This window comes from Diadema antillarum, unplaced genomic scaffold, assembly GCF_040938485.1.
Source record: "Diadema antillarum isolate AM-2024a unplaced genomic scaffold, OU_Dant_1.0 seq00000367_RagTag, whole genome shotgun sequence".
NCBI classification, from domain to species: Eukaryota; Metazoa; Echinodermata; class Echinoidea; order Diadematoida; family Diadematidae; genus Diadema; species Diadema antillarum.
Window position 1 is genome coordinate 829,676 of NW_027271368.1, and position 24,232 is coordinate 853,907.

The 24,232-nt window shown below is 38.3% G+C and overlaps 1 protein-coding gene across 1 annotated transcript; it reads left to right on the plus strand.

Moving 5' to 3' along the window:
* The first annotated feature begins 1,119 nt into the window (after positions 1-1,119).
* LOC139731220 (citrate synthase, mitochondrial-like) lies at positions 1,120-21,650 on the plus strand. Its single transcript, XM_071642105.1, has 10 exons — positions 1,120-1,234; positions 4,333-4,383; positions 10,796-10,903; positions 12,185-12,382; positions 14,740-14,928; positions 16,571-16,767; positions 17,324-17,453; positions 18,481-18,582; positions 20,007-20,216; positions 21,285-21,650. Exons 1-10 carry the CDS (start codon positions 1,187-1,189, stop codon positions 21,447-21,449), a joined length of 1,398 nt encoding a protein of 465 aa, XP_071498206.1. The 5' UTR covers positions 1,120-1,186; the 3' UTR covers positions 21,450-21,650.
* Positions 21,651-24,232: the final 2,582 nt, after the last annotated feature.

Consider the following 24,232-nt stretch of genomic DNA (forward strand, 5'->3'; position numbering starts at 1 on the left):
ATAGATAGATAGATGGATAGATAGATAGAAAGATAGAGAGAGATAGAGAAAGAATGAGGCAAACATTGGGGCATTTACATTTTTGAAAGGACAATTGACAAACATATTCGATGAACTTCAATCTGTCAGGCTAAAATAAACAAAAAAGTGTGAAATTTTAGTAAGATATACATGTAGCTGTGCTATCATATTTACCTTTCGTATTTGGTTGTTTTAATATAATATACAGTTCAAACATTGTACAGTGCATCCTGTCATAACAAACAAAGTTATGATGAAACTCTTGTTACAATGTAGAAAAAAGACAGGTTCCAAAATTATTGTCTATATCTTATATACTTTATTTTTTTTATTTTTGCTATAACAAAATTTTGATACAATATAATGAAAGAAAACTGCCTGTCTCGAAGACTTTGTTACAGTATAACTGAGTCGCCTGTAGGACCTATTTGTAATGTGATTCTATCTAGCTAGGTCAATTATTGGAAGCATTATTTTTCTTGTTATGTGGCGACTGGGGGAAAATTTACACACAAAAAAATTATAACTGACTAGGATTAAAAACATACGATAAAAAGTACACAGATTTCAATGAAAGTAAATGAACAGTCAATACTAGAGATAAAAAGATTAATTAGATATGGATTGACTTATTGTTGGATAGATAGATAGTTCTATAGATAGAGATTAATAGGTTGATTGATACCAGAGGAATAATAGATAACTAGACGAATTTATAGAAAGAAATAGATAGCTGCATGTACAACCATATTCCCAAACATTCTGAAGACACAGGTGATATCCTGAAAATCCTCCCAAGTTTCTTCCCAAGTTTAGGAAAAAAAGTTGTGAAGAAAGTTAGGTAGCAACTTAGGAAAATGGTCAGAATACCATTTTTAGGGGGAAAACCCTGACTTACAAAGAAATATCATTCTATAGGAAAAATGTCAAAATACCACCCCTGCAAGGGCTTCACTTGACTTCCGATCGATCGAAGAAGGGAGGTGCCTGAGCTGATCGAAGACGTCTGCTCACCCTTCACGCGGCACCGGCGGCTGGCTCGGTCTGTTGACCTTTGACCATTTCTTCCGGAACTCGTCGTTGGTGTGCGATCGAAGAACAAGCTGACGAGCCGTCCGCTAGGCCTACTTTTCTCCTCCTTTAAAGATTAGTTTGCGTATCAAACATGCCTTTAGTTAAAACAGCATCACAGAGGCTTCTTCTGCAAGCAAAGGTATGACTATTTTCACCTTATATCATCTTTTAACGAAATTACAGTTCGAATACTTAACTGAAATATGCCGGTCAGCGGCAATCAACTGGAACAGCGGCTTGTGCAGTCGAATCTAAAGGCAATGGCAATCGCGTGCAGTATTAGTGCTGCAGCAGTGCAAGGGCCAGCCAGTGCAGCGTGTGTGCTCTACTGCACGCTAGCTGCCTAGCTAGCCTGAGCTGACGGCCTGCGCTGCTGGCTGGAGTTTGGAAAGTGTTTCACAAAGATTTTAAGTCGAACTTAGAATTTAAGAGTGACTAAAAATTATGGTACGCTGTATGTGTCTTCATTGTTGCTCAACTTTCTAATAAAAATGAGGCCAAATCGTGTTATCGGTCCCCTCTCGTTCTGCGTGTGCGTCTCCACTAGATCTATTCTATGTGCAAAGTCTATGGACTAATGCAATAATGCCAAAGGAGCGCGGAGCTATGGTCAAGAAGTACTGTAAAACATGAAATATTCGCGGCATGAAATTTTCGCGAATTGGAGCCGAAAGCCTTTTTCGTGGCATGAAATTTTCGCGAATTGCTACTGGCATTCAATGCATGTAGTGTAGACAAAAGCTTTCGCGTGCATTTTAATTTCGCGAATTTTGGCGCTCGCGAAATTCGCGAAATTAATAATAAAATGCACGCGAAAATTTCTCGTTTTACAGTAGACCATCTATACTGCAGTAGAAGTATGGAGGTTGAAAGAAGTCCCCGGCCCGGCTATGACGAAATGAATGGCGGTTGAATGGAGTGGGGACCTATTTCGCGATAATGCCAGAAGTGTAGATTTTGGAGACCTTTTTAATGTACCGGGTAGCCATTGATTATACAAGATGAAATAAATAACTAGATCTATGGAATTATTCTGTAAACATGATGATAATTTGAACAAAGTGAGTGATGATTAGCCTAACCGGTAACCCTTCTAATATGAAATCAGTCCGGGAAACCCGCTCATGAGGACGGCTCCCCCGTACGAGGACTGCCCCGCCTCATGAGGACCGCCCGCACGCCTCAAGAGGCCCCCGGGGGAACGCCTCAAGAGGACCCCTATTCACTTCTTATTCATCTCACATCTGACGTATAAATCGTCGCAACTTTGCACGGTGATTTTTTGTTACACACACATGTCCACTATCCGTGATGAAAAGAAGAAAAAATCCTGTCTGTTTTTTTTCTTCAAAAATCGAGTTTTAATCAACCGATGCAGAGCGCCCATCAAAACAAGGGCGCCAGCGTGTTCGCACAGAGCAAGACTGCCGCACCTAGCGGCCTGATCCGACTAAATATTTTCGGTACTTTTTTCTGCGGCTCTCACCTCTAAGCGCGAATCAGCCTCGTGAAGCTGAAGTCTGACATCTTTTTACACAAATTCGTAACGAGAAAAATAATATCAGTACTAACCTGATCTTGTGCATATATTCCAAATTACTATTCCACACTGATAGAGTAGGTGGATACTCCAGTTTCTTGGCAAACTAATCACTTTGTAGGTATGACGAGTTCACTTCCTTCGTCAATTCCGCGCCGAATGTGGCATACATTTGTATTGTACCTGTCCATAATTTTTAGTCAATCTTAAATTAAGTTCGACTTCATGAAACACCCCCCTGGAACTTCTCTACGAATGATACTCACATTGATACTAACCGTAGTGCGCAGGAATAGATAACATTTCACTCTTATTCTCTACCCCTGAGTAAAAGCGTCAGCCACTCAGGGTTAACAGCAAGCCACAACTTACAAGGCACAATCATGATATTTTTCAGTGGTATTGAAAAAATCAATCAGTAAGCTGCAGTGTAGGCCAAGCTATTAATACAAATTGAACATTTAAACTAAAGATGAATAAAGTTAATAAACGGTAGAACCTCTAAATTTAATTTCTTTATCTTGTGTTATATTAACTTAAATGTTAGAACTCTACCAAAGAGATGAATGACTTGTCTCGAAGTTGAATTATTTATTAAAAATCAACCAGTAAGCTGTAGTGTAGGCCAAGCTATTAATACAAATTGAACATTTAAACTAAAGATGAATTAAGTTAATGAACGGTAGAACCTCTAAATTTAATTTCTTTATCTTGTGTTATATTAACTTGCTTGAATGTTAGAACTCTACCAAAGAGATGAATGACTTGTCTTGAAGTTGAATTATTTCCCAGTTGAAGATATTGTGCAGATAATGAAATTGAGTGAAAACAGCAATTAAATATTCGGCACTGACTAGGGCCTAGATCTATTACGTTAGATCTACAATAACATTACCGTTAATCTTGCTAGGATATGTACTTTCGCATTTCCATCAGTGATTGGAACATGTAAGCTTTTTACTATTTTGTGTGATTTGGATGCAATTTAGATTCAACTATAGTGCAGAATTTGAGATATCAACATGGTTATTAAGAAAGTACATTAGAGCTTTAAGTTCAGTATTGCCCATTCCATATGACCTTTTTAATCTGTTGAATTAGAATATTCTTTGTTTTTGTTATTGAGTCGTTTATCTGGTTTTGTGTCAATCTCGTCACATTATTTACAATCATTCTGAGTACATGGTGTAGGCATTACTATTAGTAGCTTGGTACAATGTATGTCATTGTCAAATGGTTCTACATGTAAGAAATAATGATGGCATAAAGCAAAGGATGAACCAGTTCATTGCTAGTATTTCTTTCAGTCAATCTGCTAACAAGTTTTTAGTTCTAAAGATTTAATCTTTTCATGTATGCTTGCTCATGCCGAAGGCAAAAAATTGTTTTTACCTCTTCTTTTTGGTACAGTAGGAACCAAGACACATAAATTATGTATGTGAGTCATAATTATGCCTAGTTTTTATAAGTAAAATGTGGGCGTGTATTTTTGCTTCTCTCTAACAATGGCATGAAAAATATGCTGAATTATTGAATATAAATGTGAGAAATTTGATTCTTATTCTTTTTTTTTTAATGCAAACTTTACAATTGGTATCGTCCCTTGTACTCTGTAGTGTTAATTTTCTGATCCAGTCATTCTGTGTGTTATAAATTATGTTAAAGTGTTCTCATATATTATTTTTCCCCCTATTCAGAATATTCTACCAGCTTTTGGGTGTGGAGTTAGAAATGCATCAGAAGTGACAGTAAGTGTTTGTGTGTCTTCAATATTACTACTTCCTACAATCAGCTGTCCATCTTTTTGAAAACATTTTTCTGCTTGCTTCTACTTCTACTTCAGTGGTACTTGACAGAATCTGTAACTCTGAATGTAGCGCCAAGGGGACTAGTGAGTGTCCCATGCAGTGTAGGCAAGCCATGCTTATCATACAAAGTGCAAGTAAAAAAAGAAAAGAAAAAGAAGGAAGAAAAAAAAGGTCACTCTTTAGTGGCTGAGTGATGTGAGCAACCCTCTAAATGTTTTCTTCATGTAGAAGCCAGGGTATTTGAATTTTAACTAGAAGGCTAATGTAGGTAAAATAAGCTGACTGTACCTACCTACACAAATTCCCTTCAGATTTTAAACAACAATTCCTTTAACACATGAAATGAGTACATAAAGACCATTTATTCTCTTTCCAGTGTTGATTGCTGACATTGCATTGAAAAATGATGACTCCTTCACTTTGTTGTGGTATATTTTGTAGAAGTGAGTTAAACTGAGCATACAAACTTGATCATCTTGAAACATTTCAATCTGCTTGGGCCCTTTATTGTGTTGTAGTCTTGCCATGCCACGTATTAGTAATGTCCACATCATACACTGCATTTTTTGGAGTATTTGTTGCACACACACATACACACTCAAAAACTCAAACAATAGCGCAATGTTTTTCGTAAATATGTCCCCCCCCAAAAAAAAAAAGAAGAAATCAATCTGATAGACATACAGCTGTACGTCTAGATATAGTGTATATCCCACGAATGAGGTTTCCCTCGATCATAGAGCTTTTTTTACTCGCATTGTCCCAAACATGCCAAGGTCAAAAAGTCTTCATGGAAGAGTTATGAGTGTTAGCATTCAGCATGAGAACTTTTCTCAATTAGTCCTCAAAATGAAATACTGAATATTGCAATGTAAGTTCGTGATTTACTTAATATCTTTAACATGTCACGTGTCTGCAGTAAGATTGCATTTTGGTGGTGTTAAATTGTTCACTGGCACAATGGAAACATGAAACTGGGCTTACATTTGTATTTATAGCAGAGTTGTGAGACTGGCAGTCCAGAATGATTTTTTTTTTTCAATTTCAAAATTGTGAATGTTTATTGGAGTAATTGTTTGCTTTTTGTTTCTTTTACAACAAATACATCCCTTCCATTTTTAAATTTTTAAATTTGTAATTAGAAATACATTGTAAGATGTAAAAATCATCAAATGCTGTAGGCCTACACTTTTTTACAAGGATACTCTGGTGCATATAATGTACCAAAGGGTATGTACAAGTATGAATTGATGTGTATTGACTAACGTCAAACACATTATAGCAATATCATGCTATAAAGAGAATGCAATGAACCTATACTATTATATCTGTTTAAATCTGATTCAAGGTGGTCATTGTTTGACTGAATGTAAACTTCAAATAAAAGTCTAGCTATTTTGTCAGAGAGGCCAAAGTACCAGAGCAAGGGTAACATCATGAAGATGTTTAAAACACAAAAGCATGTGACTAGTATTGCATGCAAATTAGGCAAGGTAGCTGTCATTCAGCTGTAACTATGTTACGTGTACATATTCTGTGAGGTATCACATATCATGTACAGGAATGTATAAGCCTGAGAAGAATCTATGGTATTAAAGGGACAGGAGGCTGTGATTTTGAGTGCACACATTCTTTTGGGCAGTCTACAACTTGTACGTAGTTTTAATAGGAATATAGATAAAGAATTCTTTAGACACATCCAAAAGTTGTATTTACCTGTGACAGTTTCGACAACGGGCTGTCATCTTTCTCAACCAAAAGGAATAGGAATACTTTGAGTACACTGTCAGGGGTCGCACTTAACTTTTTTTTTAACTGGCCAGGCGGACTACTTACATGTAGAATCAATTTTGACACTGAAGCAATATTTTGGCTAGCCAGACGGACTAGTTACTTCAGAATTTTATGATTTTTAGCTAGTCCGACATGATTTTGGGTGGCCAATGGCCAGCGGACCATCGCCAATTTCGAACCCTGACTGTAGTAGATTTAGTGTTCACAGTAGTGACAGTAGCACAGCTTGCACATTTTTTTCTCTCTATCTGTGTACAGTGTGTGTTGATAGAGTCTATTTGATCAGTGGCACTGCCACTGTATGCAGGAGAAAGTTGTTCAAACAAATTCAGTAAAATGTTTAATCTCTGGATCGGGATATCTCTTGAAGCCCAACTCTTAAAAATGTACTTGTATAGGCATGTACTAGGATATTAGAAATGTCTATGTGATTTGATTTCCAGCATGAACAATCCACAATTTTATCATTATTATTATTGTTTATTTATTCATTATTTTTTTTACAAACAACAGCCTCTGAAATTTGTAACACTGCGCGATGTGCATTTGATTACTTGTGAAATACAGATATGATACATGCTCTGAAATTCATGAACATAGCACATCTTATATTGAACTCACTCAACACAAGTTGTATCTTGGTATGCAGTGATGTGATGAGATGACTTTCACAAGGCATGCAGTTCCGTAATCACAGTCTTGCCGTGTGCATGTTTTGTGCTTTGCACAGTAATCTAGCACCAGCTAAATACCACGTGGACGATAAAGGTCAAATCCTGTCACACTCAAATACAGGGTACCAGCACATGGAGAACCCTACTCAATATGAATGGGTGCATTGCTGTTATATACACTTTTGTATACTGTAATACTCTATACATGTGTAGGGTACACTTCTAGACTAAGAGGTACACAATCATACAGACTTGTTTTGCCACGCTTATCACCTGCAAGGGGGCAACGTTCAACTACAACCTTTGTACACAGAGCTGCCATTACTACCCTTTATACACTTACATACAATGTGCCACATGTTGTGTCTTTCCCGTGTAAGATAAGACATACATTGTACAACATGCCAGACATTTAATAGTATTATGTTCTCATCAGTGCGCACCATGTAATGGGAATCATTCAACTAATGTCACAGGTTCAAGTCTACACATACAAGTAATCCTTTACAGCTGTACAACATTTGTGGGAATGATGTCAGCAGCGTTTCATTTCATTTTTTTTTTTAATGTTTGAATACATAATTTAAATCACACATCATTGTCATGTCCTATGTATGATGGAGATTGTAAAGGTACAGACATGTAGAGGGTAACAAATTATTTGTAGAAAGGAAAGAAGCAGAGTTGTGAAGGTACTTGTACTGTATTTTATGGACAAAAATCTATTGTGAGTCGATGCCATTCATGCCTAGAATTTGGAAAATCCCACAAAAACCCAAACAAGGAAGCGTACAAATACAGTTGTAGGTGGGACTCTGGAAACGTGACGCAGAGCTCTACAATTTGTATGTAAAGTGTTGCATTTTTCAAAATCACATTGTAGAGTGTATGCCTAGCAGCCTACTGGGGCCTGTCTTATAAAGACTTGTGAGCTTCAATGCAGGTTGCGATTGATTTGGGGACTTGTGATTGATTTGAAGGCTTTATAAGACGGGGCTCTGGACATGTACCTGTGAATGAATATGGTATTTCTCTCTTCTCTAAATGGACCATTTTTATCATATTTCTTTCTTTCTTGAAAGACGTAACTAAATGTGGTCTACACTAATTAAACTCAAACTGAGGTGAGCCCTTACCATGTAAAGTACAGCAATGAATGAATCTTGAAATCACTGGTACTCCCCCTTCGTGATTATATGATGTTTCTGTTTTAAATTGGCGATTTCTTTTTCGATTTTGTGCAGATTTAATGAATGTTTACCAATTCTATACAGTCTTTTTCCATTAGTAATTATAACAAATTCAGAGTTGCCAATTTAACGAGGACAGGTCAATCGTTTTTGTGGGAAATCCCCACAGGTCTCTGACAATGCGGATCAGGTGTCATGTACCATGCTTTGATGTCAAAACTATTATGATGTTCCCTTTATCTGACATGTTTCCTAAGGTGATGCTGTATTGTGTAGTGGAGCTCTTCAAAGGGGCTTTTAATCGCGGTATTTCACCAGTGACTGCAGCAAAAAACAAAACCAACTGCAGCATTGTACTTTTGCATTAAAGGTCCTGTTTACCTTTGGGAACAGTGATTTAAAAAAATTTCAAGATATGTCGTTTAATGCATATGTGCACTGTAGGTCTGTTGTAGAACAAAACATCCTATCATATATTAAATTTTTGCGATAATGCCTAAAATATATCAAGGAGATGTCTGTATTTTTCTCAATAAACCGTAACTGTAGACGATTTAGTCTGGAAACATTTTTATTATAACTACAATGTATTGTTCACATTTTGTGTATTTAACAATACTTAACATCGATTATATTATGGATTCAAATTTTTACAGTGGTTGTTTCTATCTCTAACTCACATTTTTTTGAACTACAATGCTGGGTTTTTGTTTCATCTGCAAATAGTAAATTATGCCTTTAATGCTGCAGTGACATTGCAGCATTTACACAGTAGCTATTTGTAGTATTAATAATGAATCAGATTGTCTTGGCACCTGTTTGATGACATGCAGCAGACACTGTGTGGATTTTAATTAATGTAAACCAGCTACACAAGGTAGTGTTATACATGTATAAGACCACAAGTATTGAAGGCAACATACTCAGTAGGCTTTAATATAATTCTGAGGTACAGTGTACAGTGACGGTGGTATGACCTCACTGTAAGTCACACACGAATGGTTAATAATAGGGACATCCTCTCGAATATTTGTGGTCTGACTCTCTATTTTGTCAGTTGAGGTGGGTTCATCAAATTCAGTGACTGATTTGTAATTTTTACAGTACATCGTACACTCTGTGACCTTGATGGCTAACCTCTTTTGTACAGCTTCGTGAATTTAGATGTACCATTGAGTCATTCAAGAAGCCAAAAAATTGTGGCATATTACTTGGTATTTTTGTACCCGCCATTTAACAAGATGACTAGACTTGACTTTTCTATGAACTCTGTTCCCTTGTTTCTTTGATGATACAGTACCGGTATATCCTACACTTACAGGATTGACTGATTCTGAATACTGCATGCGCCGAATATTTCGTGAGGTTTTTATTTTCGCGAATTTCGCGAGTCAATTGCTGTTCGCAAAATTAAAAAGACATGAAAATATTGACTCTGATCCTGATATGAATGTGATGTATGCGTACACATTTCTCCATTCAATACGGGACTCTACGATCGCGAATTTAACCACTCGCGAAATCGTCGGGAAGTCTCGATTCATGAAATATATTGCGTATACAGTAATGATTTACTTTTGCAGTCCTACAGAATTCTGAATATTGATTTACCTTTGCAGTCCTACCCTCAATTGTAACCTGATAATAGTGGTTAGAAGTCATTGCTCAAGAAGAAAGGTCCTATACTTTTTCTTAAAAAGTGTCATTTTCAGCCATTCTCTTTTTATTGATAGAGCTGTAAGAACAACATGTGGCAATGTGATTGTATTAGAAATAAATCCTTCTGTGTACAAGTATATCTCTCTTATTAGAGGTGACAATAATGGAGGTCAACAAATAAGATTACCGTGCCCTTGATCAAAATCTAACTTCTATAGATCCATGTAGGTCAACTTATGGCAGAACATACTGGAGCATTGCCTACATCTGTATAGAAAGCAGGTCTATGCATCCTTGTCAAAGACTTGAATGCACTGCAGTCAGATCACTCTAGTCACTTTGTACAGCTTGTCAGGTAAAAATTATGGTCTTCTCCAATGGTTAATGCATTAAATGTTTATTGTAATATTGCACTTACATGTCCATGTTGTGGTATGAATCAAATTGGTTTGACTTGGCTAAATATACCTCATGCAAGTACTCATTCCTGAAAATTCTGTAACTCTATGAATCATCTTATCCTCACTTCCCATTTTTCTTTTTTTTCCCCTTTTTGCCTCTACACTGTAGCAGCATGAACTGTATACTATAATAGGAAGAAAAATACCTGTGCTGTGTTTCAGGACAATGGAGTCTGAATTCTCCAGAGCTCCGTTTTCTGAAATCCAGGGTAGAATGCGATAATCCCAATCATAGTACAGCTATTGATTACATAATAGTCCCAAAGCATTTTTCATTACATACTGTCTATGCACTGATGTATTGCAACCAAAGACAGATAGACAATTACATGTACATTGATTACTTTGGTTGCTCTTCAGTGCAGCCCAGCAAGAAAGTTAGTGCATTGAGGAACAACAAGTGGGAAACAAACAAAAAAATCTTAGTACATTACATGTAGTAGTAATATCAGTGCTGTGGATGTATATTAATTTACATCTTTGCTGATTCTATTTGTGCTTGTGACTTGTACCGGTAGCTAAGGATACCGTATGATGCCAACTTTATGATTCTTGCTTGATCCGTCTTTTACAGAACTTAAAAGATGTCATCGCCAACCAGATTCCAGAAAAACAGAGCGAGATAAAGACTTTCCGCAAAGATCATGGGTCAAAGGTCATTGGAGAAATTCAAATCGACATGGTGAGTACAATGTACCGTACGAGCTGAAATTTTTGCATACAGATATTTTCGCAAATTGCTACTTGAGGACATTTTCGCGTGTTATTAATTTCGCGGTTGCAAGGGTCTAACTGTTATTCACGCGTTGTTATTTTCGCGTGTTGTTATTTTCGCGTGTTATTTTCGCAGTTCAAAGGCAATTCGCGAAATTTGCGAAAATAAAACCACTGCGAAAATTTCAGCTCGTACAGTAACCTTTACTCTAAGCTTCAGGTGAAACTGATCAGTAACTAGTTTGTGGTTCCAGTAGACAGGGGCTCTACTTTCAATTCTGAATGTACGCAACTAAACTCCATGACTCCCTGCAAAGCCATATTATGCTCTCTTGGAGTGGCTGTGAAATATGCTAAATTTAGTAGGTCAACATATTAATAGTTTCCTTTGCTGTTGATGTCTCCTATTAGTTACATGTATTTTCATTATGAGTCAACGCACTCACAACATCAAACTTGAAAGTCTTACATGGACCCAGAATTTGAGAGGGCGCTTTTGTGTGGCACCATGATCACTGCCATCTTCATTACGAAGATTGATAATGTAAAGCTAGCTAACTGTTCGGTAGATCATGTCTTTATGTGAAAGTTTCTGCATCTAGCTAGCACACAAGCTCTGTCTTTGAAGAATCTGTGTGTTAATAGTAGGCTAAACCGGCCCAGAACAATGTTTAATCAAACCAAGAGTTGAACTGAGATTTACATTATGTAGATCATTTTCAACATACCTGGTACTGACTGGATTGAATCAGTTTATTTGGATGTCTTGAACATGGCAAATGCATGAGCGTGGGTCTGTGCAACAGCGCCCTCTTGAACCCCTGGTCTGTGTACCTTTTATACACAGAGTGGTTGTAACTCCTTCCCTATGCCTAATATGTCTGTTTTGCACCACAATCACTATGTCAATATCAGTACAAACAGGGTTGGACATGTAATTGAGAGTCCCAATAGTATCTAGCTAGTCATTTAATAGTATCATTGTTGTATACTTTTCTTGGGCAATGCAGGAGTATGTGAATGGAGGTGTATGACATGACAGAGATGCATTTTGGATTTATCCATATGCTGTGTACTGAATTAATCAAGTGTCATTTTTTTGTTCATCCTTTGTTTGTTTGTTCTCCTGCTGATGAACAAGATATAACAATGAAAATATAATCATATATTGTAAATTAAAATCACTCAGCACTTTGCCACAATGTGACGACAGTTTTTGTCTCTTTAATATGTCCTTGTCTCTTGCCAGCTCTATGGAGGCATGCGAGGTATGAAAGGCCTGGTCACAGAGACCTCTGTGCTGGACCCGGACGAGGGCATCCGTTTCCGTGGCTACAGCATCCCCCAGTGCCAGGAGCTTCTCCCCAAGGCACCTGGTGGTAAAGAGCCACTTCCAGAGGGTCTCTTTTGGCTCCTGGTGACAGGCGAAATTCCAACAGAAGCACAGGTATATATTGACCGATTCGGGTTCGTTGAGGGCAGCAGACAATTTGTGGCACTAGGCGCAGCCATTTGGTGTCTTAGCCGACCCCCCCTCCTCTCCCCCACCCCACGAGCAACATGTTTATCACGCACTTGTAACAAAGGTTCGCGCACTAAGCAAGCATTCGTGCACTCAGTACGAGACGCCCATTGGCTGAAACAACTACGCATCAGTTTTTCATTCCGTGCGCGGAAGGGGGTGGGGGAGAGGGGGTCGGCTAAGACACCGCGTAATGGCGCTGCCCATGCCAAAAATACACATAGCTCGTCACAGAATCGGTCAATATCCATGAGAGAAAACAGAGTTTGCTCTTTCTTGTCATCTAATCCACAATGTGTCCACTTTAGTATACAGTGTTAAAGATATATAGATTCAATAAAACTGATTTTTTAGTCAGCACGTAGCTGCTAACCTTCCAGTTCCAAATCAAATCAGAGACTTAACTCTGGGTGTGCCACAGTGTAATCTCCATGTGTGCCACTTTATTCTGAGATCACAACTCATGAGCGCTTTTGGAAAAGATTCAGTTTTTCGAAAGCCATGTAACATTGTACGATAGCATTTATGCTAGATACGCAGTACAGCAAATATATCTGGAAAAGAGCAACCTTTACTGTGCGCTTAGAAACGTCAGTATGAAGCGCCATATAAATGCAATTATTATTATTATTATTATTATTTACTGTGATGTAAGTTTTTTGCAAACCTATGGATATGACGCTTTCAATGTACATGTGGTGTGGCCCTTTGCAGTTTATTGATCTGTTTGGGGGCATTTATGTGTTTGCACAATATTTGAGATTTTGGCATGAAAATTTGGCACACAAAGAATATAAAAAAGACACTGTGTTAATAGCGTTGTGGTGGCAACGTATGATGATTTTAAAAAAAAACAAACAACCAAACTTAACCATAGAAAAGTTTCAAGAATTATGCAGCCAAAATCGAGAGATAGAGGAACAAACATCTCCATGCTCTTACACTGTTTACCAAATGGTTATTCCAGTCTAAGACCCCCGTTCATAGGAAATGCTGACTTTGGTAATAAATATGATCACCCTCAGATTTTCACCTTTTTTGAAACATTAAAGGACAAGTTCACCTTCATAAACATAAGGATTGAGAAAATGCAACAATATTAGTAGAACACATCAGTGAAAGTTTGAGGAAAATTGGACAATCGATGCAAAAGTTATGAATTTTTTAAATGTTTGTGTTGGAACCGCTGGATGAGGAGACTACTACAGCTTGTGAGTCATATGCGTACAACAGTATAAAGAAAATATAAAAGAAAATTCAACATATTTTCACTTTTTTCGCATAATAAAAGAGCAATTGACTTGCCTCTTTCTAAAGGCAGGGGGAATAATTTTACCCATAACATTTATCGGTAACGAGTCAGGGGAATGTGTACTTTTTTCAAAAGATGGAATTTTGTGAAATTCTCTTTATATTTTCCTTATATTGTTGTACGCATGTGACATCTAAGTTATTCATACACTGCAGTAGTCTTCTCATCCAGCGGGTACTACACAAAAACTTCAAAAATTCATAACTTTTGAACGGATTGTCTGATTTTCCTCAAACTTTCAGTGATGTGTTCTACTAATATTGCTACATTCTCTCAATCCTTATGTTTATGAAGGTGAACTTGTCCTTTAAGTGTTTACTACCTCTGCCAAGGAAGGAGGTTATGTTTTCATCGGCTTTGGTTTGCTTGTTTGTTTGTTTGTCTGTTTGCAAAATAACTCCAAAAGTTGGGGACGGATTTGAATGAAACTTGCAGGGAAAGTTGCTAGTGATGCAACTCATGCAAGGAAAAGTTCATAGTAAATACTGACTTTGATAATAAATATGGTCACCCACAAATTGAAATATATAAAAGAAATTAAACAGATTGTTAGATGCTTCAAAATAGTGAAAGTTGAAGTTATTGTTGGGAGCAGTGATTTTTTTTTTTTTAATTCGAGATATCACATTTGATGCATATGTGTCGGTCAGGTGTATCACAAAACATTCTACAATATAAGAATTTTGCAATAAAGACTAAAATATTAGAGGGCATGACTATTTTTCTCTTTAAACCATAACTGTAGATGGATTAGTCTAGAAACATTTTTATCATAACCATCGTTCATATTTTGTGTTTTTAACCGTACGTAACATTGCTTATACTGATTCAATTTTTTACATAGGTTGTTTCTATCCCCGACTCTAATTTTTGAGCTATTTTCAAGCACTAAAGCTGGGTTTTTGTTTCATCTGCAAATGGTAAAGTATGCCTTTAAGATCATGGATGTCCACCACATGTTATGTCATAGGTCAAGGCCATCTCGACAGAGTGGAACCAGAGAGCTGCTGTACCCTCCCACGTCGTCCAGATGCTGAGCAACTTCCCCAGCTCCCTGCATCCAATGTCCCAGTTCAGCGCCGCCATCTCCGCTATGAACAGCGACAGCAAGTTTGCAGAGGCCTATGCCAAGGGGGCTCACAAGACATCATATTGGGAGGTAATTATAAGCGCACTGTCCGGTCATTTTATACCGAGTCCTTCCCTGTGTGTGTGTGGATCTCATAGAGTTAGGGAGTGACCTGCCTGAGCAAAGTCACAGTTTAGCTAGTGCATGTTGGCACTGAATGTTGACTGTGAAAAGCATTGTATAGAGAAAACCCTGTCACGAGAAGCTCATTACAATGAGGTACCACTTTTATTGACAATGATTTGATGGTCCTGAATGTCCTTTACTGTATTTACTGCTCTCTTTTTTAGTACCTTTACGACCAGGTACCAGTTATAATTAGAAAAAAATCGGCAGTCCTGGCTGCTTTGTTATATCTGAGTTTCCCCTGTATGATCATTTCAAGGTATTACTGTAAGCCAAACAAAGTCTCCCGAGAGTGATACAGAAAACTTTCATCGATTGGGAATGATGATATTTATGTAGCAGGAGGTTATGACTTCTATCAATCTATTTGCAATTTTGTGTGCAAGCTTTCATGCCCTTCTTGTGCACTTTCTCCACTCCTGTGGACTTTCTTAAGGAGCACAAAAGAGCCTTTAGACTTAACAACCCAGCCCATTCAGCTTTAGCTGATCACACCCTCAACACAGGGCACAACATTGGAATGGTGCCACAATACTAGTCTTTGAAAAGAATTTTTGGCCAAGAAAGGTGAAAGAGTCCATTTGGATCAAAGGAATTAAATCCACACTGAACAGGGACTCAGGCAACACTTTGTCTCCGGTCTTCGCTTCGATGATCGGAAGACAAACAGACAGCCAAGAGAAATGCTTTGATCGCTTGGCTTGAGAAAGTCCACCGCAGTGAATCAAAGCCTGCTCACAAAATGCTGCAGGTTTGTAGAATCCATAACGTCCTGCTATATCTCCTGAGAGTTTTTTGTCAGTACATACATCTTGTTTGAAATTTTCTACACATTTTTCTTCTGCTGAGGCATAAACATGGTTCTTCATTGTATTCGATACATTTCTGATTTCTGTTTTTAAAAAAAATCATTCCTGACATACATGTTTGTGATAAGATTATAATTGCAACCTCTTACTGTTGCGTGGAAACTCACAGTCCCTTTAAATCATGTAATGGTGATAGAAGTGTGAGAAATATCTGGTTAAAATCAAAAGAGGTGTGAAATATACCAGTGTTGCAATGGTTGAAGACCAACATGAGGCATGCTTAGTGTCTGTACAGGTCATTTCATTAATTGTAAAATTTTTTGACAAACTTTAGTTATGGTGTGCAGAAATAAAGACAAAATTTGATAGACCAGTACATTTGATTGGTCTCATAATAATCAATAATGAAGTACATGTAGACATGTATCATACAGAACTTTCAGACACCTGTCATATTTCTGAATAGGAATTTGCTGGTGTCATTTAAAAGAGATTCATTTGTAGCACAAATCATCTGTTCGGGTTCATTAAATGAGTATCCATCAGCAACATGCGATGATTGTAGATTTCACACCACTGTGGCATAATTCCTGTTAAGAATTCTAAACACTGAAGAGAATGTAGATTTCCTCTTTTACCATATGAAGGTAACCTAGTGATGGTATGAGTACCAAATGCAGAAATTATACACAACTTGTTATGGATAAATGCACCCCTCCCTCATCTCTCCATCTCAGCACACCTATGAGGATGCAATGAACCTCATCGCAAAGCTCCCCACCGTGGCTGCTATCATCTACCGCAACCTCTACCGCGACTCCTCCGTCTGTCCCATCGACATGAACCTCGACTGGTCGGGCAACTTTGCCCAGATGCTGGGCTACGACGACCCCATGTTCTCGGAGCTGATGAGACTGTACCTCACAATTCACAGGTGAATTCAAGTGGACAGAGTTCTGTTCAAATCTCATTGATACTGTGGATTAATTTTGTCAGCCCTGCTTGTAGGAGAATCAAAAAGATGCCCATAAGTATAGATTTAGCTGATTTCTTGTGAAGGTAGGCTGTAAGAATTAAAATGATCTGTTTGTTTCCTTACATGATGCCTTTAACTGCTACAGTATCATTCAATAGCCTTAATGCTAGCTTGTGGCATTGGTCTATCATTTCCAGTGATTTTGATATTTATTTTACAAACCCTTTCTACTTGTTTCTGCTAATCAGTGACAGATCCAGGGGGGAGTTCACAGGGTGCACCACCACCCTATATTATTTGTTAAAACAAAAGAAATGAAAAGAAAAGAAAATTGGGGGAGGGGTATGTGCCCCCCCCCCCCTATTTGTAAAGTTACCTCCTCTTTATGCAACTCCTGGATCTGCCCCTGCTAATTGATGTTGAATTGGTGCTAATCAATGTAAAAACTGCTTGTCTACACATATCTGCTAATTGATAGTAAAACCTGTACTTGTCTCATATTAAAAACTGGTAGCGATCACGAAGGAGGCAACGTCAGCGCACACACGGTCCACTTGGTAGGCAGTGCCCTCTCTGACCCGTACCTCTCGTTCGCAGCTGGCATGAACGGTCTCGCTGGACCTCTCCATGGACTCGCCAACCAGGTAAACACAAGGAGCCTGAAGACTTTAGACTCCTGGCTTAGAGTGCTAGCCATGTGACCACTCATTGCCCTCAGAGAAAAGATTTCCAGAAAGAAATTGATGAAGTGGTGAAAGTGAAAAAGTTACTTCCATCATCACTATTGACTACGAATTGTGTTTGTACTATACAGTCAGAGTACCATGCCAGAGATTCCTACTGTTACTTTTTTGTGGTGCTCAGTCCTATATTTGCTAAAAATTCTGCATCTTTATGGAAAATATGTTTGTTTGTTTTTTCAGTATGTATTACTGCATGTGTCTATTACAGGAAGGGTAAAAATATTGTTTTCAACCAAAATTCTCCTTGTCAACCCTCAGAGTATGGCATTGCTGCTTTTAAGGTTGGCATCCCTGCCATTGTATGCTGGCCTACTTTTACGACAATTCTGATGTATTTGATGGTTCGAACTACCTACACTGTTGTAAAGAATTATTGAGTGATGCAGTGGATGGCATTATGGTCTGCACATTTGACCAGAGTGATGAGGGTGAGGGTCTATGCTGTGATTCTTGTAGTGCTACAGTCGTTATACGAACAGTTCTCTTTCCTTGTGCGGCATGAATGTTTGCAACTATGCTGTGTGCTGCGGTTTCACAATAAGGTGATGACAGAATCATCTGTTGTCACCAGTTTAAAGTGAGGTGAGTGCACACCGCAGTAAACCGCATAGTTGAAAACATTCCTGCCATACAAGAAAAGAGAACTGTTTGTATGACGAGTGAAGCGCAACAAGAATCCCAGCACAGACCAGGGAATTCAGTGCATCTTAGTCTTGTCGACTACAAACCATGTCACCTGAAAGTTGGCAAATATGACGTACTTGGCACAAAATGAATTTGTTAGTTTGTTGAAGATTAGCTGATTTTGCTACAGCACACATTTTCCATAGAAGCCTGCTCTAGTGTAGTCATTTTCAACAGGTTAATGACCTTGACATGACCCTTTGCACTCATTACGGCCCTTTCCTGCCTCGACTCTCCTCTACAGGAAGTGCTAGTCTGGCTCACCAAACTGCAGGAAACACTCGGCGGGGAAGTCTCAGATGAAGAGATGAAGAAGTTCATATGGGACACTCTCAAGTCCGGACAGGTAAGATTGGACTGATTGCTTTATCAGTTGCCTTGGCAAACAAGTTTTTCAATGTGGAAGAAGTACTGGTAGTCATTCTTGATCATTGCATTAGTTATTTGCATGCACAATTCTTTTTTTTTTTTTTGTTCTTTTTTAATAAGAATATCAGTCCGTAATGCTTATTACATCCATCTGTAACATGTGTGACCCTGCATCAGAGAACAACAACAAAAAGTTGCCTGGGTTGATTTCCCAGTAGATTTGTATATATGCATGTAGGTCAATTCGGCTGATTTGTTTACTTTTTTGGTTTTTTTTTTCATTTTTGATTATTTTCAGTATTTTTAGTGCCCTTTTTAAACTGAATTTGCAGAATTGACCCATAGGTTAAGTACACAGATTTTATACAAGAGTTTTGTGAAAACATTTTTTTTTTTTTTTTTTTTTTGGGGGGGGGGGTTCTGTCACTGATTATCTAAATTTCTGCCCATGAAATGTCCATGCAAAGCCTACAGAAGCTGTAACAACAGTCGGTAATAACTAAGATGCCCATTTTAACATAATCAGGAATAGAATACTATTAATGAGTGTACTGAGATTTAGGGTAATATAAAGAAGACAAGAGAGAACCTGCCTGAGAAATTACCTGTCTGTAGCAGCCACCTGCAGTGTGTGATGGCCAAAAATTTCACCTTGGGGAAAAGCCATGTTTAAGACCTTGTGCATAGAGGTCAACTATCCAACATGACAAGCAGCCTCAATTTTGTATTCCACAGAAGATTTTCAGCTGTATATAGCAGCCACAGACCCAAACAGAACTGAAGCCGAGCTGATAATTCAGCGTGTATTCTGCTTTGCAGCCATGGTGGTTATGCTTGGTGAATAGTTCAGTGATTGGCATCGCTGCATTCACCCACCATTCAGGCATTGTAATGTACTTGTGAAAAGCTTGCTTGCTCTATTCAAGCTGGTGAGCAGTGATACAATCAATAAAAGCATCGTTTTATGTACCCAACATTGCTATCAACCCATTCATAGAAGTACACATGAATACTTCATGTAAAAAATATAAAAATGTGGTACATACAAACTGTTGGAGAACCTGCCTGTAGTGGCTGCTTGTTCACAATGGCCAGTCTCTTTGTCTCCCTTAGGTGGTTGCTATAGACAAGTTTGACTATACTTAATACAGTGGACTCCCATTATTTATAAAGAAGTCCTCGGGACTGGCAGTTTTCTTTCGATATATCAAAATTTTGTTACAACCGAACAAATAAACAATGAAAATACATAGAGTGGATAACGTTGCGGCCCTTATTTTTACTTCGGTGTAACCGGAATTTCGTTATAACCATGTTTGTTATAATGGGAGTGCACTGTAAAGGCTGTAGTGTTAGCAGAGACTTGTAACCAAACCACCTTTTGCCTTCTCCACTCCCCAGGTGGTTCCTGGCTACGGCCATGCTGTGCTGAGGAAGACAGACCCACGGTATGAGTGCCAGCGGCAGTTTGCCCTCAAACACCTGCCGGATGACCCAATGTTCAAGCTGGTCAGCCAGCTCTACAAGGTGGTACCTCAGATCCTGCTTGACCAGGGTAAGGCCAAGAACCCCTGGCCCAACGTCGATGCCCACAGTGGAGTTCTGCTGCAGGTAAGCATTGAACAGTTGGTGTCTCACCTCATCAGCCCTTTAAGTTCTCATGCACTTGGTTGCTATTTGCCATGAGGTTTCACCAGCATTACTACTTATTTGTGCTTCACCCTGCCCTTCGACACATAGATGCAATGTAAGTTACACAAACCCATTTAGATCTAGCAATGCTACAACTACACATGACAGTTGTTCATATGGCAACAGCCTTTGTAGGGTCTAGGAGGATATTTAAGTCCGATTTATAGACACCTACCGGTTGTTTGGAACCTTTGTTCATGGAAAAAGCATGTCAGCAGATGTGCTGATCTGCAAATTAAAAGCAGAAAAAGTTGAATGTTAGACAGAAGTGCTGCATCATCTTCATATCTGCTATCACTGATTTTCAAACATCTTCAGTCATAATTAATATTCAGGATGCTGCATGCTGCAGAGTGTGATGTAAGCTGTTACTTTTTCAGTTTGTTAATTTTATATGGTGGAGGACTGTTTTAAAGTCAGGGTGCTGTGATGAAAATGCTACTGTACTGTAAAGGAAGATATTTTCGCGGCATGAAATTTTCGCAAATTGGAGCCGACGACCTTTTTCACCGCATGAAATTTTCTGGAATTGCCTCTGGCATTCAGTGCATATAGTGTAGACGAGAACTTTCACATGCATTTTGATTTTGCAAATCTTTGTTCTTGCTAAAGTCACAAAAATAAGATTCATGCGAACATTTCTAGTTTTACGGTATCATAAGACCAACCTTGAAGGCAGAAGCTTTCATTCTGAGGTCATATTCAGACTGCCTGAACAACCCTGTTCCCTATTGCATCAAAAGACGCAATCAAACAGAAGTCAGAAAATCAAACATAAGTTAGGCATCAACCAATCAGAATTGAGTATTCAGAGACTTATGTATGATTTTCTGACTTACATTTTATCTCAACTTGTATTGAACAGGGCCCAGGTCTCGTAATGTTGACACTCTCATAGATGTGTCAATGCTAATCATTCCTGTAGCTAAATGTCATTTAGTTGTGATTTTCAAGCCCTCTTCCTCCTATGTCTTTTCTTCCTTCCAGTACTACGGAATGAAAGAGATGAACTACTACACGGTGCTGTTTGGAGTGTCCAGGGCCCTTGGAACGTTGGCTTCTCTCATCTGGGACCGTGCGTTTGGTCTTCCTCTGGAGCGACCCAAGTCCATGAGCACCGAGGGTCTAAAGAAACTGGCAGGGGCCAAGTAAAACCCTCACCATCTATCCCTGAGTCAGAGCCCCACACCTCTCCCTCCCTCTCTGACTGTTCTCACTTGGAGAAAGCAGACATTGATTGGTTGGCTGTTCAAATATGTCTTGCTGAATAATAGATGTGTTGAAGTGGTCTGAAATGACGCAGCTTTATTTCATAGATAATATAATGTGCAAAGATTTTGTGGAGTTTTGTAATTCTGTTCAGTGTTTCAGTATTCAGAACTGGTGTTTGATATTTGCAAATGATAATAACTTTGTTTGTTTTGTTATTTTGATTTTTCTTTTTTCCTCAATGAAATCTATCACATGTAATGTGCATGAGAATCAGTGGGTGATTCCTCGCATGTAATTTATGAAATTGACTTGAAAATAGTTTTTATGATATCTTGATTTGATAGTTGATGTAAAGAGCAGGGTCAAGGCGATGGGAGGGAACGCGGTACAGGGTGGACGTTTTACTTGACCAAAGTGGTTTCTGTGACATGGAGCCCAGCATATTTTTGGAGATTACATTTCTTAGCGTTTTTTTTTTTTTTTAAAGGATGTATTTACCCATTTAGCAGAGCTAGGCTACCTTCTCTGTTCACATGGTTTTGACTCTCCTTTCATTTTTCGGTTTTGTTTCATTAACATTTCTGAGTCAAACTAAAAAATCTAGCATTATTTTTTTTCAGAGGTGAAACTGGTTCTTTTAAGTTACTATCAAGCTGAATATTCAGCTGGTCCCGAAGTGATGAAATTCAAACAGTGCATTCTTTGTCTTGATCTGAAGCTGTACAAGACCCATGCTCTCTTTCAGAATGCTGGACTTTCATTCAAAACTAATATGACTCTACAAGAAGCTAGTAATGAAGACATACTTCGTTAGTGGACTACCACTTCTTGATAGTTAGCTGTGTAATTAAAAGAAATGTCTTGTGCATATGTTTTCTCAGGACAGTTCATATTTCCAAAGATGAAATGAGTGTCGTATTGTCGAGCTTACCTCCCAAGAATATGTACTTGTAATCCCAGTGTAAACGAAAGATCAGGACCAGATCTTGCAGTTTAGTGAAAGATGAGTAAAATTCACTGTCACTTCTTTCAAAGACCTTTCCTTGCCTTGTTTTTGTAGCTTCAAAAGAAGGAAAAACAGAAAAGAAGAGAGACACTGATGAGCCATGAATTGAGCTGGACTGCTAGCGAGTAACTTCATTAGAGTTGATTTCCACTGCTGAAAATTGTACCCATAGATCTATGCATATTGTGGAACCAAAATGTATGTATATTTATCAGTCATTACTCTATGTGTGTGGGGACCTACTCAAGGCTGTTCTGCTTTTTTGGAACTGACAGCACCACCTATACATATTTGTGTATGGTCAGTGTAATTACCTTTCCCAATCTTGTGTGGAGATGTCAAGAGGTGAGTTTTGTATCCTGGCATGTTTGTCAGACAAAACGTCAGCAGCCTGTAAAACAAAATAAAAAAACAAAAAATGGGACCTGACAAAAAGTATTTGATGAAATTTGTCTATTATTCACTTTGTGGTGAGTATGCCAGTATTCTTGGAGAAAATAAAACAGTTTTAAAGGAATCAGAACCCCAAAGAAAATGTCCTTTCTATGCCAGTGTTGTCTGCCGTGTCCCTGTAATATGTGTAGGTGCATGCAGAACAGAAATTATGCAGCGTGTGTGTGGGTGTGTGCACTTACCCATGGTGGAAAACGAGGACACACATACAAACTTTACATTTAAACTGGGGTCACACAGAGACTGAGGACGTCCTCGGTACGCAGTCCATTCCTAATGGTCTGCTTTTGCATGCTTTTGCATGTAGGGGTTGGATGGTAATATACGAATGAGTCCTCGGTTGACAAGAGTCCTACTTACACACAGGTCCTCGGTTATGTGGTAAAATTCTTCTGGGTAAAACAGGTCCTCGGTTTCCACCATAGACGCGTATGTGTGTGTGTGTGTGTGTGTGTGTGTGTGTGTGTGTTTGCATGAGAGAGGGAGAGAGAGAACATAAATGGATACATGTAGTAGATAATATCCTGTGAAAATGGTAGTAGACCATAGAAATCAAAATATTCCCTTACTTGTTTCTGAAAGGTGCAGTTTGTTGAGTTCTTATCTCAAGATTTACATGCACAATCAGAAAAGAATTCTTCAAATTCTTCACACTTTTTTCAGTGGTACGGGTGGCATGCATAAGGACTCACAGGTAAGGCCCAGGTTACAGGGTGGCTGTAAAGGAGTAAAATGTGACATTTTCATGTCCATCAAAAAAAAAAAAGAAAAAAGAAAAAAAAAGGCTAAACCAATAACGAGATTTTTACCAAACTGGAAAGGAAGGATACAAAGGAGTTGGATTGTGCCAGGTTAAAGGGTGTGTACAGTTCTGGTCCAGGTGAGGATTTAGCTTTTTACGTTTTGCGAGATATTCAGAAACCACTCTATGAGATGTCAAAGAGCATGCGATTCTAAGGGGTATCAAAAGTAAATTTGATGAAAATCGGTTTTGAAATGGCTGAGATATCCAAAAACAATGTGAAACAAAGAGATCCTAATAAAGTTGTGGCATGTCGCCTTTTATTATTATCACTTTTTTTGATATCTCAGCCATTTGAAAACCAATTTTCATCAAAGAAACGTTGAATCCTTCTTAAAATTACATGCTCTTTCATATTTCATAAGAGGTTTCTCATGATCTCACTTAAGAATGTTCAAAACATGAATCCCCACCTCAACCAGTACTGTACAGTCCCTTTAAGCATGATGATGAACTCAGAGA

Excerpts from the sequence above, each read along its gene's own strand:
- LOC139731220 (XM_071642105.1), top strand. The coding sequence starts at position 1,187 with ATGCCTTTAGTTAAAACAGCATCACAGAGGCTTCTTCTGCAAGCAAAG. Across the intron at positions 14,929-16,570 it reads ACAAGACATCATATTGGGAG|CACACCTATGAGGATGCAAT; the intron begins GTAATTATAAGC and ends TCTCCATCTCAG. Across the intron at positions 20,217-21,284 it reads ACAGTGGAGTTCTGCTGCAG|TACTACGGAATGAAAGAGAT; the intron begins GTAAGCATTGAA and ends TCTTCCTTCCAG.